Raw genomic sequence first — 20,108 nt, 5'->3', positions numbered from 1 at the left:
GAGCAAGCACAGTTACAGTATGCTTTATGTGTGAATGTAGCAAGTTAATATTTGATCATTAACCCTTACATTTACATTTAAGTCATTTAGCAGACGCTCTTATCCAGAGCGACTTACAAATTGGTGCTTTCACCTTATGACATCCAGTGGAACAGCCACTTTACAATAGTGCATCTAGGTCTTTTAAGGGGGGGGGTGAGAAGGATTACTTTATCCTATCCTAGGTATTCCTTAAAGAGGTGGGGTTTCAGGTGTCTCCGGAAGGTGGTGATTGACTCCGCTGTCCTGGCGTCGTGAGGGAGTTTGTTCCACCATTGGGGGGCCAGAGCAGCGAACAGTTTTGACTGGGCTGAGCGGGAACTGTACTTCCTCAGTGGTAGGGAGGCGAGCAGGCCAGAGGTGGATGAACGCAGTGCCCTTGTTTGGGTGTAGGGCCTGATCAGAGCCTGGAGGTACTGAGGTGCCGTTCCCCTCACAGCTCCGTAGGCAAGCACCATGGTCTTGTAGCGGATGCGAGCTTCAACTGGAAGCCAGTGGAGAGAGCGGAGGAGCGGGGTGACGTGAGAGAACTTGGGAAGGTTGAACACCAGACGGGCTGCGGCGTTCTGGATGAGTTGTAGGGGTTTAATGGCAAAGGCAGGGAGCCCAGCCAACAGCGAGTTGCAGTAATCCAGACGGGAGATGACAAGTGCCTGGATTAGGACCTGCGCCGCTTCCTGTGTGAGGCAGGGTCGTACTCTGCGGATGTTGTAGAGCATGAACCTACAGGAACGGGCCACCGCCTTGATGTTATTTGAGAACGACAGGGTGTTGTCCAGGATCACGCCAAGGTTCTTAGCGCTCTGGGAGGAGGACACAATGGAGTTGTCAACCGTGATGGCGAGATCATGGAACGGGCAGTCCTTCCCCGGGAGGAAGAGCAGCTCCGTCTTGCCGAGGTTCAGCTTGAGGTGATGATCCGTCATCCACACTGATATGTCTGCCAGACATGCAGAGATGCGATTCGCCACCTGGTCGTCAGAAGGGGAAAGGAGAAGATTAATTGTGTGTCGTCTGCATAGCAATGATAGGAGAGACCATGTGAGGTTATGACAGAGCCAAGTGACTTGGTGTATAGCGAGAATAGGAGAGGGCCTAGAACAGAGCCCTGGGGACACCAGTGGTGAGGAGACGGATTCTCGCCACGCCACCTGGTAGGAGCGACCTGTCAGGTAGGACGCAATCCAAGCGTGGGCCGCGCCGGAGATGCCCAACTCGGAGAGGGTGGAGAGGAGGATCTGATGGTTCACAGTATCGAAGGCAGCCGATAGGTCTAGAAGGATGAGAGCAGAGGAGAGAGAGTTAGCTTTAGCAGTGCGGAGCGCCTCCGTGATACAGAGAAGAGCAGTCTCAGTTGAATGACTAGTCTTGAAACCTGACTGATTTGGATCAAGAAGGTCATTCTGAGAGAGATAGCGGGAGAGCTGGCCAAGGACGGCACGTTCAAGAGTTTTGGAGAGAAAAGAAAGAAGGGATACTGGTCTGTAGTTGTTGACATCGGAGGGATCGAGTGTAGGTTTTTTCAGAAGGGCTGCAACTCTCGCTCTCTTGAAGACGGGAGGGACGTAGCCAGCGGTCAGGGATGAGTTGATGAGCGAGGTGAGGTAAGGGAGAAGGTCACCGGAGATGGTCTGGAGAAGAGAGGAGGGGATAGGGTCAAGCGGGCAGGTTGTTGGGCGGCCGGCCGTCACAAGACGCGAGATGTCATCTGGAGAGAGAGGGGAGAAAGAGGTCAGAGCACAGGGTAGGGCAGTGTGAGCAGAACCAGCGGTGTCGTTTGACTTAGCAAACGAGGATCGGATGTCGTCGACCTTCTTTTCAAAATGGTTGACGAAGTCATCTGCAGAGAGGGAGGAGGGGGAGGGGGAGGAGGATTCAAGAGGGAGGAGAAGGTGGCAAAGAGCTTCCTAGGGTTAGAGGCAGATGCTTGGAATTTAGAGTGGTAGAAAGTGGCTTTAGCAGCAGAGACAGAGGAGGAAAATGTAGAGAGGAGGGAGTGAAAGGATGCCAGGTCCGCAGGGAGGCGAGTTTTCCTCCATTTCCGCTCGGCTGCCCGGAGCCCTGTTCTGTGAGCTCGCAATGAGTCGTCGAGCCACGGAGCGGGAGGGGAGGACCGAGCCGGCCTGGAGGATAGGGTTAACTGAACACATTTTCAACACCCTGGCCAGGGAAGAGTTACAGTGGAGTGTAGAGAGATTGAATGAGCCAGTTGGAGGTGGCCATGCTAGTATCAACAGCCAAGTTGGGACACAGCCACAATAACATCACCTGTTTCCCTGTACCAGCTGTACCAGAGAGCAGAATCCTCCTCCGCCATCTTTGTCTGCACTGACTGGGCAGCATCCTGTTGTAGTACGTGGTCAGGGCATGAGGGACTAGGGGGAGAAAGAAGTGCTTCGCTGTTGAAAAGTATACTACCAGCTTCCTGCCCTCTCCGTTAACAAGTCCTTTTATGTTGTTGTGTTAAGTAAAACTGTGTGTGTAAGCGTCTGTCCTTTTGTCATGGAACGAATGTGAATGTGTGTATGTATGCGTGTCTTTACCTGTGCGTGTGGCTATGTAGTCTGAATTTGTTTGTATGTGTGTGTGTGTGTGTGTGTGGGGACAGTCAACACTACAGTCTACCTTCCCCTGCAGCCCTGTGATGTAAGTACAAGAACGGCCGGGCTGTTAAAACCTGCAGTGGCATACTTCCACCCAGCAGAGTTTAGAGGCCTCCTGCTCCACTCATCCCTCCAGTGCTGCCTCCACCTCCATACTTCCATCCAGCAGAGTTTAGAGGCCTCCTGCTCCACTCATCCCTCCAGTGCTGCCTCCACCTCCATACTTCCACCCAGCAGAGTTTAGAGGCCTCCTGCTCCAGTCATCGCTCCAGTGCTGCCTCCACCTCCATACTTCCACCCAGCAGAGTTTAGAGGCCTCCTGCTCCACTCATCCCTCCAGTGCTGCCTCCACCTCCATACCTCCACCCAGCAGAGTTTAGAGGCCTCCTGCTCCACTCATCCCTCCAGTGCTGCCTCCACCTCCATACTTCCACCCAGCAGAGTTTAGAGGCCTCCTGCTCCACTCATCGCTCCAGTGCTGCCTGCTGTCTGGCTAACAGTAGCTAACACCTCTCTGCACCTACACTAATGACAGCATCGCCATGCTCTCCCATGCTCAGGACCAACTCACACAGCCCTCATTTCCTCTCATTTAGACACAGACTGGGTGAGAAGCAGTAATCTAATGGAGATAGAGAGAGGGGTGAGAAACAGTGATCTCACTCAAAGAAGAGTGAATATGGATGGAGGGAAAGAAGGAATGAACATAGAGAGAGAGAAGCTGTGATAAACAGTGAGACGTCAGGAGGGAGGGGATGGGGAGAAGAGAAACAGATATGAGCTGTGTGAATACAGAGAGAATGGAGGGGAGGCACATGGGAGGGAACACCGGAGAAGAGAAACAGATATGAGCTGTGTGAATACAGAGAGAATAGAGGGGAGGCACATGGGAGGGAACACCGGAGAAGAGAAACAGATATGAGCTGTGTGAATATAGAGAGAATAGAGGGGAGGCACATGGGAGGGAACACCGGAGAAGAGAAACAGATATGAGCTGTGTGAATACAGAGAGAATAGAGGGGAGGGAACACCGGAGAAGAGAAACAGATATGAGCTGTGTGAATACAGAGATAATAGAGGGGAGGCACATGGGAGGGAACACCGGAGAAGAGAAACAGATATGAGCTGTGTGAATACAGAGAGAATAGAGGGGAGGCACATGGGAGGGAACACCGGAGAAGAGAAACAGATATGAGCTGTGTGAATACAGAGAGAATAGAGGGGAGGGAACACCGGAGAAGAGAAACAGATATGAGCTGTGTGAATACAGAGAGAATAGAGGGGAGGCACATGGGAGGGAACACCAGAGAAGAGAAACAGATATGAGCTGTGTGAATACAGAGAGAATAGAGGGGAGGCACATGGGAGACGGTTAGCTAGAGACACAGGGATCCATGGAGATTAGAACTGTTAATAATGTTTTTATGGGGACTGTCAGTATCTTTGTGAAGAGGCTGTATTATTGTGTGGGACAGTGTATGAGTGTTTGTGTGTTACTGGTTGTTGTGCTCTGTGTATATCTGGATGTCTGTCTCTGTACACAGCAGGAGTGGTGGGTCTTGCTGTACCCTTCACCATCTCTGCTCTGCGGTGGGCTGGGGGGAAATGAGGCGTCGCTCCATTGCTCACACTTTTCATTTTAGATTCCAGGTTTATTTATCCAGATGTGTAGTCTCACGGAGTGTGTATGTGTGTGTAATTTATGTCAGAGTACCATGTTTTTGCATGCCGTGTGTGTGTCGTGTCCAGTGGTGTGTGTGCCATGCCGTGCCTGCCTGTTGTAATGCAGGAATTCCACTGAGAGCTAGTGAATCAGCAGGAGGCTGGAGGATCCGGGGGGAAATGGCCATAAAATAAGACTATTAGTGCTATCAGAGCCCGCTGATGTTCCACACACACACACTTCCCGTCCTCAGACAGGTTCAAGGTTACAGTACCCAGGCAGGAATATATGGCCTACTTCACTTCAGAAATAGGCTCTTGGGTAAGCTCTAGTGCTCTGGTGGGCATTCCAGGTGCCATTTCAGTCTGCCTCGCTCTGACCTCCTTCTTTCTTTAGTCTAAAGGCTGAGTAGTTCTTCCGGTTGACAACAGAACACATTGTCCCCAGTGCAGACTGCACAAGGCAAGGCAATAATGGCCTTCTAGAATGTTGTAATTCTTGGATGTAGCCTATTTTAGAATATCCAGGACTCGAATTCTAGATTATGTTGATTATATAATCTCTAAAATGTTCTCTATTGTTCTAGCACATGAAAGCATTCTCCAGCAGAGGAGCATTAGGCCTTCATAGTGTTTGTACGTGTGGTTAGGGAAGGGTTGAGGCGGTGTTTGCTTGTTATTGTAGAGGCGGTGTTGTGCTGGCCTGCTAGCTGTTATAAAGGGGACAGGATTTCCTCTGGACTGATGGCCAGTGGACTGTTTGGCTCACTGTGGGATACCAGAGGAGAGGAGACCCGCCCTGCCCCAGTGCAAGAGGAGATTCCCAGGCCAATCTGTCTTTCAGCATCTCCACCATTGGACCACCAATATGTATTGTATCATCTTTTCCACCATGTCTTTCCAAGTTGTTGTAAAATTCAAGTATTGTCGATAGCCTACCTGGTAAGATTATGGTGAAGGTTGTAGTAAAACCCAGTCTTCATATCCGAGCCCACCTTTCATGAAAAAGACTACAGGTTCCTACCACCTAAACCTTTCAATGAAAAGGACTACAGGTTCCTACCACCTAAACCTTTCAATGAAAAGGACTACAGGTTCCTACCACCTAAACCTTTCAATGAAAAGGACTACAGGTTCCTACCACCTAAACCTTTCATGAAAAAGACTACAGGTTCCTACCTCCTAAACCTTTCATGAAAAAGACTACAGGTTCCTACCTCCTAAACCTTTCATGAAAAGGACTACAGGTTCCTACCACCTAAACCTTTCATGAAAAAGACTACAGGTTCCTACCACCTAAACCTTTCATGAAAAGGACTACAGGTTCCTACCACCTAAACCTTTCATGAAAAGGACTACAGGTTCCTACCACCTAAACCTTTCATGAAAAGGACTACAGGTTCCTACCACCTAAACCTTTCATGCATAATATGATACCGTTTTGCTTACTCAGGTAGAAATCTCCATGAAGACGAACACACACTGATTTAGTGTCTCCTATGGTTCTCAGTGGCCTGATGTGTATGTGTGTGTGTGTGAGAGAGAGAGTGACCTACGTGTGGCTGCCTACGTAACTGTACAAGTGTGTGTGCTCATGAGCTAGTCTATCTCTGGCAGACGTCATCATGGCTCAGTCCAGAGGCTATAAATCCTCTGTGTGTGTCTGATCAGTGATAGATGGCTCCAGTAGGCTCTCCGCCATAGGCTAGATATTATCTCCTCTCCTCCGTGTTCCAGACCAACAGATGTGCATACTTACTGACTGACTTCAAGATCAGGGAAGAAACTCTCCTGGAGAGAAAGAAGCTTCTTCAGTTTGAAGTGAGAGAAAGTGAAGTAGGAAGAAAGGAAGAGAAAGGACAGGAAGGTGTGTGTGTTTGCTGGATAAATCAAAGGGAGAAATACTGTACTATGTCTGATGGGAGAAGTGAGATGAAATATATAGTAGCGATGCAAACTGCTGTCACGTTAGCTAGCAGAATGTTAGACTTTTTCAAAGCCTCTGCTTCTTAATGAACTGACACATTATACAGGGAAGGCTGAGGTGTCGAGACAAACATCCGGATGCAGTGTGTGTGCGTGCCTGTGAGTGGATAATGATTTATGTCTTGCTGTGTGTACGTGCACCTGTGTGTGAGAAGAACCATTACAATCGGTTGCAGTGTGTGTGTGGGAGATGTGCATGCTTGTGTGTCCTTGTGTGTGTTACAGAGCAACAGCCGCAGCCTCCTCTGACATAATTGGGCCCTGTAGGCTGCAGAGAGGAGCTCCTAGCAGGTATTGGTTCACAGACAGATTAAAGGGGGTGAATTCCACAGTAACGGAATTCAACTTTGTCTCAGTCTTTTCACTTTAGAATGTATGCCAAACAAAAAACATTTATTTTCAAAGTTTAACAAACCATAGAGCTCTATGCACAAGGACTACTTTTAACAATTTCCACTTTTTTTTTTTTACAAAAACAAATTTAATGTAAGAACTGTGCAGATGGAAACTTTGGTAACGGAATTACTGTAAAATCTCCCTCAGGTTTTCCAAAAACGGTTAAATATACGCTCAGAATTAAAGATACACTATGCAGAACACCATTTCCTGGTTGCAAAAATTCGAATAGTTCGCCTAATTTCAGTTTGTGACAAAACAAGCAAGTATAGTGTAGAGAATCATTGTGCCATCTAAATCACTGTGAAATACTAGAGGGAGAGGGAGGGAGAGGGAGGGAGAGAGAGGGAGAGAGAGAGAGAGAGAGTTGAGGAGGCTTGGCTTGAAGCGCTGGGAATCTTATGACATGCATTACCTGAATTAGGCCCACAGAATTATACCTATGGCGGCTTCTATAAAGGAACTTTGAATGTCTTTGAACGTCATAGTTGACTTAACGTTGGACCTGCTAGCTAGCTAACATGTTTGTGTGTGCAGAGCAGCACCGGAATTCAAATAAAAACACATCATCCTCCCAAGTGGTGCAGTGGTCTAGCTGTACCACTAGAGATTCTGGGTTCGAGTCCAGACTCTGTCGCAGCCGGCCGTGCCCGGGAGGCCCATGGGGCAGCGCACAATTGGCCCAGCGTCGTCGGGGTTAGGGAGTGTTTGGCCGGCAGGGATGTCCTTGTCTCATCGTGCACTAGCGACTCCTGTGGCGGGCCGGGTGCAGTGCATGCTTGTTATTTCCACACTGTACCACATTTGTTTTCTTTGTATGCCTCTATTTTGTGAAAGTCACTTTTTCTTTCCAAGTACCATATACTGTATATTAAATGTCAGTTCCTTTCGCCACAAAGGGCATTGTGCCGATTTCTAGAGTGCTTTTGTTACCCGCACTGCCTCACAGGCAAGATTTGTGGCAAAAAAGTACATTTGCACATCTTTGTCTCCAGTGCTGCCTCACAGGCACTATTCATGGCAAAAAAAGCAGAAGTGCACACCAGAAGCTCTTGCTAGGAAATTAGCAGTTCTCAACTGTTCGCAGTCACGGGCGATTGCCATGTTTTTTTTAGTTACATCAAATTACATTTAACAAACCAAATACCATTATTTAAGTTAAGGTAAAGTAAAAATACAAACCGGACTGTGCATCAATACCTGTATATAGTAAAATACGATTTACTGCCCAGCCCTACAAGGATTTGCCCTAACAGTGTGGCTGGTGTGAGTATTTAAATGTGTGTATGATCTAACACCTATTCTCTCTCTCATTTATATATATATATAGGTGCCCTGACGGTAGGCCTGGTGCGGCAGTGCCAGACCATCCACGGTCGGGACCGCACCTGTATCCCCCCGCGGCTTCCCCCCGAGTGGGTCACCACGCTCTTCTTCATCATCCTGGGTATCATCTCCCTCACGGTGACCTGTGGCCTGCTGGTGGCATCCCACTGGCGCCGCGAGGCCACCAAATACGCCCGCTGGATTGCCTTCACCGGGAGTAAGTGACCGAAACGACCCTACCTTAATGACGGTCGAGTGTACATTGACCAATCAAAGCCAAGCTCAACCAACTGTGTCTCTTCTCTTTACTGATAGACGTTACTCAGAGACATACTACACTTGACCACTAAATAAAAAAATGCACCCTCTCTATCACCCTGTTAAGTAGCTTGACCAAACAAGCTGTAGGCCTAAGTACAGAGGTCTCTCTCTCTCTCCTCTCTTACTCCTCTCTCCAATCTCACTCCCTTCTTTCATGACATCATTTCCTTGGAATAACACTCCCCTGAACACCAGTGCATCCGTCTACGAGCAGATATACCCTCTCCTACACAGAGGAGGGGTAGGGGTAGAGAGAGAGTAAGTTGAGGGAGAGAAGTGGAAAGGGGGAGGCGAGGGAGAGGGGGGCTGTGAAAATATTGGTTTAGCTTTGCATTCATGCCCAGAATTTCAGTGGTGAAGCTGATTTCAGGTAAACCAATGGAACCAATGTGTGTGATGTTTGCGTCTTTTGTGTGGGCGTGTGTGTGTGTGTGTGTGCGTACTTGTATGCTGTATGTGTCTTCTCTATCCTCCATGCCTCCAGATCATCCCTTCCCTGCAGCTCTTCGACTGAGAAGTGCATTCTATGGTACCTGTGTGGGCGTCATAGAGTACCACTCAATCGCTTCTTTTTGTCTTTCAACACTCATCCCCCTCTTTTTAGACAGGAATTCAGAGGAGACACTTCTTAACTCAATACCAACCCAACATTCAGCAGCCCTGCTGAGCTGGGCTATTTCGTAAGGCTGTGTAGGTGTTCATATTCTGATTGGTTGTTTAGCAAAGAGAAGAGACGCCCCCCTCTCACTCACTCACACACACGTAGAGTTTTACTAGCACACAGACACATTTGATTGAATTGGTGCATCACAGTCATTATATGTTAGTCGTATTTAGAGAACAAGAAGGATTATATTTCTATGGTGTATTTACCTAAGAATCACCCAATAATCCATTTCCCTCCAGCCCGTCTAAAAAGATGCGTTGTCAATGTGTTCATTGCAAATCTGTGTCACGTGCTACATGTGATTTTATTGAGTAATTTTTTGACAATCACACATCGCTCTGAGCCAAGTGATGAGGTTGCCCTGGCAACAGGGAGGATATAGTCACAATCATCCAGGGTTCCGTTGGCTGTATCAGGTTCTCAGTGATAATCTCTCTTTCTCTCCCTCTTGTGCTTTCACATTCTATCGCTTTCTCTCCCACTGCAGTGAAGACTACCATTGATGGCTCTTTCAGACAAAGAGATGCATTTTAAAGGAACAGGGAAAGGGGAAACCTAGTCAGTTGCACAACTGAATGCATTCAACCGAAATGTGTCTTCTGTATTTAATCCAACCCCTCTGAATCAGAGAGGTGAGGGGGCCTGCCTTAATCGACGTCCATGTCATCGGCACCCGGGGAGCAGGTGGTGTTGCGGGGGTTAACTGCCTCGCTCAAGGGCAGAACGGCAGATTTTTCCACCTTGCCGGCTCGAGGATTCGAACCATCAACCTTTCGGTTACTGTCCCAACGCTCTTAACCGCTAGGCTCCCTGCCGCCAGAAAGAAAGAGATTGAGAGAGAAGGAACGGGAGAATGTTTGTAGGTAGGGGTAGAGATTGAGAGAGAAGGAACGGGAGAATGTTTGTAGGTAGGGGGTAGAGATTGAGAGAGAAGGAACGGGAGAATGTTTGTAGGTAGGGGGTAGAGATTGAGAGAGAAGGAACGGGAGAATGTTTGTAGGTAGGGGGTAGAGATTGAGAGAGAAGGAACGGGAGAATGTTTGTAGGTAGGGGGTAGAGATTGAGAGAGATGGAACGGGAAAATGTTTGTAGGTAGGGGGTAGAGATTGAGATGCGTGAAGAGGAGACTACAGAATGACAGTGAGCTACGCTGGACCAGGAAGAGAGAGAGGGAGATGAAGAGAAAATGAGAGTGGGATTGAGAGACTGGAGAGGTAGAAAAGCATCACTTGTAACCTGAGAGCCAGCTATGGGAGAAGGAAAGGGTGGAGGAGGAGAGGGGTTCTAAAGGGGGTAGAAAGTAAGAGGGCCTTGAGTATTTCCCTGACAGTGCTGAGCACTGCACCTCACAGGGTTGCTGCTGCTGTGTAATGGGCAGGCTGGGCTTTCTCCTTTCAGGAAAGAGGGAGAGGGGAGGGAGAGGTAGAGTGAGGAGAAGTGGTAGACTAAAAGGGGATTAAAAGAGAGGTAGAGTTAAAGTGAGGGAGAGATTGAGTATGTGAGAGAGTGAGGGGGCTGGGCCTTGGGATAAGGGGCATCTGTGATTGGTGCTCTGTTATAGAATGAAAGGTGCAGGGAGAGGGGGGTAGCTAATAGGGGGCTAACAGGTGATGATTGCTGGCTGGGGAAAGGAAGCTACCAGTAGGCGTAGCTGGCCCAGGGCCACTGCCACCTGAAAGGACCCTTTTGTACAGCCAGCACAGGCCTCCTTCTGTCCCCTGTACACTACAGTCTTTACACTAGGCTCTAGCCAGACCCCCTTCTGTCCCCTGTGCACTGCAGTCTGTACACTAGGCCCTAGCCAGGCCCACTTCTGTCCCCTGTGCACTACAGTCTGTACACTAGGCCCTAGCCAGGCCTCCTTCTGTCCCCTGTGCACTACAGTCTTTACACTAGGCCCTAGCCAGGCCCCCTTCTGTCCCCTGTACACTACACGCCAGACACTACTATGTCCTCGCAAACCCCACTGTCTGACTTCGCTGTACACTACACCCCAGGTACAGTGAGGTACAGTATTCTGACAGGCTAAGGATCAGTAACATATCAGCTCAGGTAGTTTGAAAAACACTGAGGTTCTGGCTTGCGGTGGGTAAACACATGGCCGCGGCAGTGAGGACAGACGTAAATATTAGCCGTGTCTGCCCAGTCCGGGGGGGTTAGCCAGACAACACTCTCCTCGCTAGCTGGCAGCACAGACAGGGCACATTCAGCCAGCCAGCCTTCCTGCTAGTGTAGAGAGAGCCATAGAGAGCCAGCTGCATCATCTGAGCCATTTTAGCTAGGCTAAATCAGTCCCTTTCTGAGGGGGAAAATAGCCTGTGTGGGTTTGGGCTGGAGGACATGATGTGTAGCTGTAGTGTTGTGGAAGCATATGAGGAGTTATTGCCCCAGGCCTCTTTTGATTTCCATCTACGTGCGTTTGGAAAATCAGCCCTATGATTGAAGCTTTAGTTAGTGCACTCAGTGTGAATGGAAGACAGTTTCATCTGTAAGCCTTTGATTGTGTGTTTGGCAAAGCAACATGATTTGATTTAGTCCGTTTCCAGTTCGTCTGTTCAGTGGTAATTCACAGGAATCAGAGAATGATCTTGTTTGACTTTCGATTGACAGTTGCACTTCTAGACAAGACCCAGCTAACGCTTCCCTAACAGTTGCACTTCTAGACAAGACCCAGCTAACACTTCCCTAACAGTTGCACTTCTAGACAAGACCCAGCTAACGCTTCCCTAACAGTTGCACTTCTAGACAAGACCCAGCTAACACTTCCCTAACAGTTGCACTTCTAGACAAGACCCAGCTAACGCTTCCCTAACAGTTGCACTTCTAGACAAGACCCAGCTAACGCTTCCCTAACAGTTGCACTTCTAGACAAGACCCAGCTAACGCTTCCCTAACAGTTGCACTAACAAGACCCAGCTTGCACTTCTAGACAAGACCCAGCTAACGCTTCCCTAACAGTTGCACTTCTAGACAAGACCCAGCTAACGCTTCCCTAACAGTTGCACTTCTAGACAAGACCCAGCTAACACTTCCCTAACAGTTGCACTTCTAGACAAGACCCAGCTAACGCTTCCCTAACAGTTGCACTTCTAGACAAGACCCAGCTAACACTTCCCTAACAGTTGCACTTCTAGACAAGACCCAGCTAACACTTCCCTAACAGTTGCACTTCTAGACAAGACCCAGCTAACGCTTCCCTAACAGTTGCACTTCTAGACAAGACCCAGCTAACACTTCCCTAACAGTTGCACTTCTAGACAAGACCCAGCTAACACTTCCCTAACAGTTGCACTTCTAGACAAGACCCAGCTAACGCTTCCCTAACAGTTGCACTTCTAGACAAGACCCAGCTAACGCTTCCCTAAACGTTCTCCTTTGGTTATTTGACATACAGCTTTCAGAAAGTATTCACACCCTTTGACATTTTGCCGATTTTGTTATATTACTGCCTGACTTTAAAATGGATTAAATGGAGATTTTTTTGTCACTTTTGTTTTGTACCTCATAATGTCAAAGTAGAGTTCTCTTCTTTTTTTAAATCATATTTATTTTATTTTTTTTAGACATCTGAAATGTCTTGGGTCAGTAAGTATTCAACCCCTTTTGTTATGGCAAGCCTTACTAAGTTCAGTAGTAAACATTTGCTTAACAAGTCACATAATAAGTTGCATGGACTCACTCTGTGTGCAAAAATAGTGTTTAACATGGTTTTTGAATGACTCCCTCATCTCTGTACCTCTGGACAAGCAGTGCATTTCTAACACAGATTCAACCAGTGTGATTTTCCAAGGCCTCGCAAAGAAGGGCATCTATTGGTAGATTGGTTAAAAAAAAAAAAAAAAAGCAGACATTGAATATCCCTTTGAGTGTGGTGAAGTTATTAAATACACTTTGGATGGTGTATCAACACACCCAGCCACTACAAAGATACAGGTGTCCTTCCTAACTCTGTTGCCGGAGAGGAGGGAAACCACTCAGGGATTTCACCATGAGGGCAATGGTGATTTTTAAACAGTTTGTTTTCTCCTATCACACTCTGAGGATGGATCAACAACATTGTAGTTACTCCACAATTACTAACCTAATTTACAGAGTGAAGGTAATAAAGTAATAAAGTAAAACTGCAAAAAATGTGGCAAAGCAATTCACTTTTTGTCCTAAATACAAAGTGTTATGTTTGGGGCAAATCCAAAACAACACTTCACTTAGTATTACTCCCCATATTTTCAAGCATAGTCATGGCTGCATCATGTTATGGGTGTGCTTGTAAGGACTGGGGAGTTTTTCAGGATAAAAAAAACAACTAAAGAGAGCTAAGCACAGGCAAAATCCTAGAAGAAAACCTGGTTCAGTTTGCTTTCCACCAGACACTGGGAGATTAATTCAACATTCAGCAGGACAATAACCTAAAACACAAGGCCAAATCTCCACTGGAGTTACTTACCAAGAAGACAGTGAATGTTCCTGAGTGGCCGAGTTACAGTTTTGACTTATCTGCTTGAAAATCTATGGCAAGACCTGAAAATGGTTGTCTAGCAATGATCAACAACCAATTTTACAGAGCTTGAAGAATTTGGGGCAAATGTTGCTCAATCCATGTGATAATCTCTTAGATACTTACCCAGAAAGACTCACAGCTGTAATCACTGCTAAAGGTGATTATAATATGTATTGATTCAGGTGGTTGAATACTTATCTAATCAAGATATATTAGTGTTTTATTTTTCCAGAATTTTTTACAATTGTTAGATTTTGTCCCCCACTGACATTAGAGTGTTTTGGTAGATCGTCCTGGGAACTAACATTTGGTAGCTGGGGAGGCTGCAATATCTTCAAATAAATATTCTGAAAGACCCAAAATAAAACCAAACATGAGGAGTTTCATGATGCTAATTAACAATGACTTTTTAAATTAACTGGTCCTACCAAGAGGCTAATCACTTGGATTAAGACCAATAACTACCATAATGATTTTACTCCTGACCTTGTCCCTGTGCCCAGTCACTGCTTACACATACACACTGTATTGTGCCCCATCAGGACTGGTGTGTCACTCCACTTTGTGGGGTGCCAGAGCAGTGACTTATTACACTGTTATATCACTTCTCTCAGCAGGAAGTCTAACACACTAATTGGTGTCTTGAAATGGACGCCAAGTGCTTGTCTCTTCAGAAATATATATTTATGGCCTCCCGAGTGGTGCAGTGGTCGAATGCACTGCATCGTAGTGTTTTGCGGTGTCACTACAGCCTTTGGTTCGAATCCCAGGCTGTGTCACAACCGGCTGTGACCGGGAGTCCCATAGGGACACAATTGGCCCAGCATCGTCCAGGTTTGGGGAAGGTTTGGCCAGGGGGGCTTTACTTGGCTCATCGCGCTCTAGCGACTTCTTGTGGCGGGCTGGGCGCCTGCAGGCTGACTTTGTCAGTCGAACGGTGTTTCCTCCGAAACATTGGTGCGGCACATTGGTTAAGCGAGTGGGTGTTAAGGAGCGCAGTTTGGTGGGTCATGTTTAGAAGTACGCGTGACTCTCCCGAGCCTGTTGGGGAGTTGCAGCGATGAGACAAGATCGTAATCACGAAATTGGGGAGAAAAAGGTGGCAAAAGTTTGGACACACCTACTCATTCAAGAATTTTTCTGAATTTTTACTATTTTCTACATTATAGAATAATAGCGAAGACATCAAAACTATGAAATAACGCATATGGAATCATGTAGTAACCCAAAAAGTGTTAAACAAATGTAAATATATATTTTTTGAGATTCTTCAAAGTAGCCACCCTTTGCCTTGATGACAGCCTTGCACAATCTTGGCATTTTCTCAACCAGCTTCATGAAGTAGTCACCTGGAATGCATTTCAATTAACAGGTGTGCCTTGTAAAAAGTTAATTTGTGGAATTTCTTTCTTTCTTAATGCATTTGAGCCAATCCGTTGTGTTGTGACAAGGTAGGCATGGTACACAGAGAGCTCTATTTGGTAAAAGACCAAGTCCATATTATGGCAAGAACAGCTCAAATAACCAAAGAGAAACATGAAGGTCAGTCAATCCGGGAAATTTAAAGAACTTTGAAAGTTTCTTCAAGTGCAGTCAAAAAAAACATCAAGCGCTATGATGAAACTGATGAGGACAGCCACAGGAAAAGAGTTACCTCTGTTGCAGAGGATACATTCGTTAGATTTAACTGCACCTCAGATTGCAGCCCAAATAAATGCTTCACAGAGTTCAAGTAACAGACACATCTCAACATCCATGTTCAGAGGAGACTGAGTGAATCAGGTCTTCATTGTCGAATTGCTGCAAACAAACCACTACTAATGGACACCAATAAGAAGAAGAAACTTGCGTGGGCCAAGAAACACGAGCAATCGACATTAGACCGGTGGAAATCTGTCCTTTGGTCTGATGAGTCCACATTTGAGATTTTTGGTTCCAATCGCTGTGTCTTTGTGTGGCTCCCACCGTGAAGCATGGAGGAGGTGTGATGGTGTGGGGGTGCTTTGCTGGTGACACTGTCAGTGATTTATTTATAATTCGAGGTACACTTAAGCAGCATGGCTACCACAGTATTCTACAACGATATGCCATCCCATCTGGTTTGCGCTTAGTGGGACTATCATTTGTTTTTAACAGTACAATGACCCAACACAACTCCAGGGTGTGTAAGGGCTATTTGACCAAGAAGGAAAGTGATGGAGTGCTGCATCAGAAGACCTGGCCTCCACAATCACCCGACCTCAACCCAATTGAGATTGTTCGGGATGAGTTTGACCGCAAAGTGAAGGAAAAGCAGCCAACATATGTGGGAACTCCTTCAAGACTGTTGGAAAAGCATTCCAGGTGAAGCTGGTTGAGAGAATGCAAAAGTTGCAAAGCTGTCATCAAGGCAAAGGGTGGCAACTTCGAAGAATCTAAAATCTTTGTCACGGATCCCCCCGGTACTGCTGCTCATTCCGTGCACCAGTTCCGGAAGTCTATGTCACTGTCCTCTAGGCGTCACTAAACTGTCTCATTATGGACACCTGGTTCCCATTCCCCCTGATTAGTAATTGTATATGTGTGCCCTCTGTTCACCATTGTCTTGGTCGGTTACTGTTCCCATGTCCGTCGGTCTTGTGAGTACCTGTGCTTTGTTGTTTCGACTTTCGTGCTGCGTGTATTGTGCACTTGTTATTATGGGTCTCGTCCTGTGTATTTATTAGAGGTTTAACCTCACTCTTTTGTTTGGGTTACATCCCTGTGTTTTTGTATACATGTTTTGATTTGGGCTTCTTCCCCGTGCCTTTTCATGGCATTGTATTTTGGGGTGGAGTATTAAAACCCCCTATTACGTATTCCTGCGCCTGTCTCCAATCATGTATACAACGTGGCAATCTTAAATATTTTGATTTCATTAACACTTTTTTGGTTACTACATGATTCCATATGTGTTATTTCACAGATTTGATGTCTTCACTATTATTCTACAATGTAGAAAATAGTAAAAAAAAATAAAGAAAAACCCTTGAATGAGTAGGTGTCCAAACTTTTGACTGGTACTGTATTTATTTATTTATTTTTACTTTTTTTTTTTTTTAATCTAATGATATTTGTTGCTTTTTTCGACACAGAGTAGAATGCCTGGGGAACATGTTTGCAGTCTCTCTCCTATAGCTCCTGGTATGTCTCAAACGGCCCGTCATGATGTGACAGTGTTTGTGATGGGGTGGCCCTTCTATTGCTGCTGATAGGGAGAGAACACGGATACTCTACCATAGAGGAGAGCAAAAGTTATTTCACTGCAGAACACTGCATGTCCACTGAATTAGCGTTAGCCTAAGTGATTAAGTTACAGTATATCGAATTAGCTTTTAAAGTAATCTTTTAAAGAGTATGTGTAAGTCCTTGGCTTTGCCGTTTCAGATTAGTAACACTGCTTCAGATGGACAGATTCACTCAAAGCCCACAGAATCTATGTTGTGCGTACATGTGTGGGTGTTCAGTTGGTGTTTGTGTCTCTTGATCTGGTCCTGAGTGCCTCCCTACCCGCTGCCCTGACTGTCTGAAGAGAGAGAGATGCTCCCTGGTCTCGGCTCCCTCTAGCTGAGTGGATTATGAAATTGCCTCAGTTTGTTACAACGCCAACTCACTTTTCTCTCTCCTACTCTCTCTCCTACTCTCTCTCCTACTCTCTCTCTCACACACACACAGTCTTGTGTAACTAACCTTGTGGGGACACACAATTCAGTCCCGTTCAAAGTCCTATTTTCCCTAACACTAATTCTAACCTTAACCCTAAACCCCCTAGAAATGAGAATTTTACCTTGTGGCGACTCCGCAGTTGTTCAGTTTTTCTTGGGATTACTATTCTTATGGGGACTTCTGGTCCCCAGTAGTATAGTTAAACACACATCCACACACGCACACACACACACACACACTTTCTCTCTCTCCTCTCTCCTCTCTCCATTCCTCCCTCTCCATCCATTCCTCCATCTCTCTCTCTCCCTCTGATCATTGATCTGCTTGGAAGCCCACTGAAAGGCCCCATTATGCCGAAGAGCGTCCCGTCTGCCTGTTGTTTTTGGAGCTCTTGTAAAAGCCTGCATGGTCTGGTTGTGTGTTCGTGGCCTTGGTACATTCACGGTGGTGAGACTGGAGTGTGTCTCCTTCACAGCTAAGGTCTATTTATGTAAAAGGGTTGAGGCGTGATGGTGTCTGGGGCCTTGGATGAGTGTTTTGGTTCTGTAGTGTGTGTGACCTTGTGCGGTAGGTAGTATGTAGGCCTACTGAGGACGAGTGATGATTCAGTCATTAAATTCATCAATTAACAAATCAAGTCAATCTTTATTATACCAGAGGGAGATTTGGTTGACAAGCCTCCAGTCCATCCCAGGTTTCATCCTAATTGAAAGCGGAGCTGTCTCCAGTGTAGCAAACACCACAGGAAATAGTAAACAATTCCAACATGTCTAACATTATCTCTCTCTCTCCCCCTCAGTGATCCTGTTCTGTATGGCGGCGCTCATCTTCCCCATCGGCTTCTACATCAACGAGGTGGGTGGTCAGCCATACAAGCTGCCCAACAACACGGTGGTGGGCTCCTCCTACGTCCTCTTTGTCCTCTCCATCTTCTTCACCATAGTGGGACTGCTGTTCGCAGGCAAGGTGTGCCTGCCCGGCTGACTGCGGCTACCACTCTGCCACCTGGACTTTAAGCTGGGGCCGAGGAAAAACATACAAAGGAGATCAATAAAATGGAGGAAAAGAAAAATGGACGACTAAAAAGAAAAACACTGGCCAGGAAGCAGGGATGGGATGTCTCTGACGGACGGTGTGACGATATGCAGCTGGGACGGTTAACGCGGAATAACAAACTAACTGAGATGAATAGACATGGACGAATATGGACGCTGTCGAACTGACTCAGGCTTTTTTTTCCCTCTCTGCCTTTGCTTATTTAAAACATGTTATTTTTACATTGTTGTTGTTGCACTTTGGAGAGCGATGTGGGAGACACACGTCCACTCCATGGGGGGGTGAAGAGGAGTGGGGGGGGGGTTGGAACAACCGCCGTCCTTTCCCCAAACCCCCTGTCGTTGCCACGGCTACAGTAATTATGACGTCACACCTTTCGGAGGATCTCCACTTCACCCTTCCTGCCCAGCGAGAAAACAAACCGTTGTCATCTCAACTGTTCCTGTTGCTATTTTTGGCTTCTTACACTATTTCAGTTGTTTTAGTTTCTTCCATTTAGTGTTTTTTGGGGTTGTTGCTTTCTCCTTTCCCCCTTTTTCACTGAGGTGAAGTTTGGGCCAACGAACCTCTGGAGGAGCTGTAAAGGTATATTAAGAGGCTTCTGGTGGGGTCATTGTCTCTCTGCCTCCCCATGTGTGGTCTGGGACAAGAGTCACTTCAGCCATGGTTAGGCAGTAACTAGGGAGGGGGTTATTTGGAGTAGAGGGGGAAGGTTGGTTGAGATTACATTCTAGCTTGCTGGGTATGAGCAAGTCCCCTTTGGAAGAGGGAGGGTGGACTGCTACATTGGCCTTTCCATCTTCACCCTAACCTTAACCCCAGCACCATGACCCATATAATCCATGGGATTTAGACAGGTGCGCTGTTCCAGAGAGGGGAGGGTAGGACCCCAGGCCCTGACAACCAAGGTTCCCTAACCAGGCACCACACAGTAAGTCAAGCACCTACCAGCTGCTCTACAGGAAAGGAAAAAGGGAATGAATACTGAGAGCAGCTGGATTATTATGAAACATGGATGGGATCAGGCAGGAGGGATGTTTTGTTTTTGCTTTGTAAAATAGTAATAAAAGGCATCAAGGACTGCAGGTCAGGTCGTTGTGTGGGGCTGTGCCTCACTACTGTGCTGTGCCCGATGCCTGTAAAACACACACGCACACACACACTAACAGATGCACAAAAGACTCGCACGCAAACACACACACGTGTTTCGGGCTCAATCTCCAAGTCATGGTGAAGTATTTGTTGTCCATTTCCATTCCTGCTCAGCTTTTCTTTATGTTGGTCTGTATAATATGGATAATGAAGAAGCCCTTTCTGGTTCCTAGTTTGATTTGTTGTTGTGCCATGATCAGAATTTCTGTTTTAGGAAGCACTGTGCATTCAAGGGTATAGCTAATAGCAGAAGAGGCACCACAAATGTATAAAAAAATAACTTCTTACCTCATATTTTTTTCTTATTCAAACTACTACTATTATGTTTTCCAAACCATGGCGATGAGTTCCCTGGAAATGGTATTGTCTTGATCAGACGGCTAGGCATAAAGCTTGTGATCAACGCAAATTATTTATCTTTCACTGAATAAAAAGAGAAAAAAGACGGCTGTGTTTGAGTCTGACACAATTACTCTACATACTGTATAATGTTTACTCTGTTTCAACATGTTAGTGTTCAGCTCCAGGCCTCGAGGGCCACCATGTCAGCTGGTTTATGTGTTGCCTGGTTTGTCATTTATCAACTAGTGTCTTTGACTGGTAAGGAGTAGCCAATCACACCGGTCTCTGATAAAAGGCAATGACAAAAACCAGGGCGATGTTCAGTAGGAGAAAACCTCCCTGTTTCAAATAATCCAGAGGACCTATTTATTATTTA

At 46.5% G+C, this 20,108-nt stretch overlaps 1 protein-coding gene across 1 annotated transcript in view; it reads left to right on the top strand.

Moving 5' to 3' along the window:
- Window positions 1-19,835, top strand: part of mosmoa (modulator of smoothened a) — a 31,439-nt gene extending 11,604 nt beyond the window's left edge. The window contains exons 2-3 of the mRNA XM_065010409.1: window positions 8,017-8,229; window positions 17,982-19,835. Coding sequence (XP_064866481.1) covers window positions 8,017-8,229; window positions 17,982-18,166 — 398 coding nt within the window. The 3' untranslated portion in view covers window positions 18,167-19,835. The remainder of the gene's footprint in view (window positions 1-8,016; window positions 8,230-17,981) is intronic.
- The last annotated feature ends 273 nt before the right edge of the window (window positions 19,836-20,108 follow it).

The sequence above is a fragment of the Oncorhynchus nerka genome, linkage group LG26 (assembly GCF_034236695.1).
Source record: "Oncorhynchus nerka isolate Pitt River linkage group LG26, Oner_Uvic_2.0, whole genome shotgun sequence".
NCBI classification, from domain to species: Eukaryota; Metazoa; Chordata; class Actinopteri; order Salmoniformes; family Salmonidae; genus Oncorhynchus; species Oncorhynchus nerka.
This window is presented reverse-complemented; position numbering and strand designations above follow the sequence as displayed.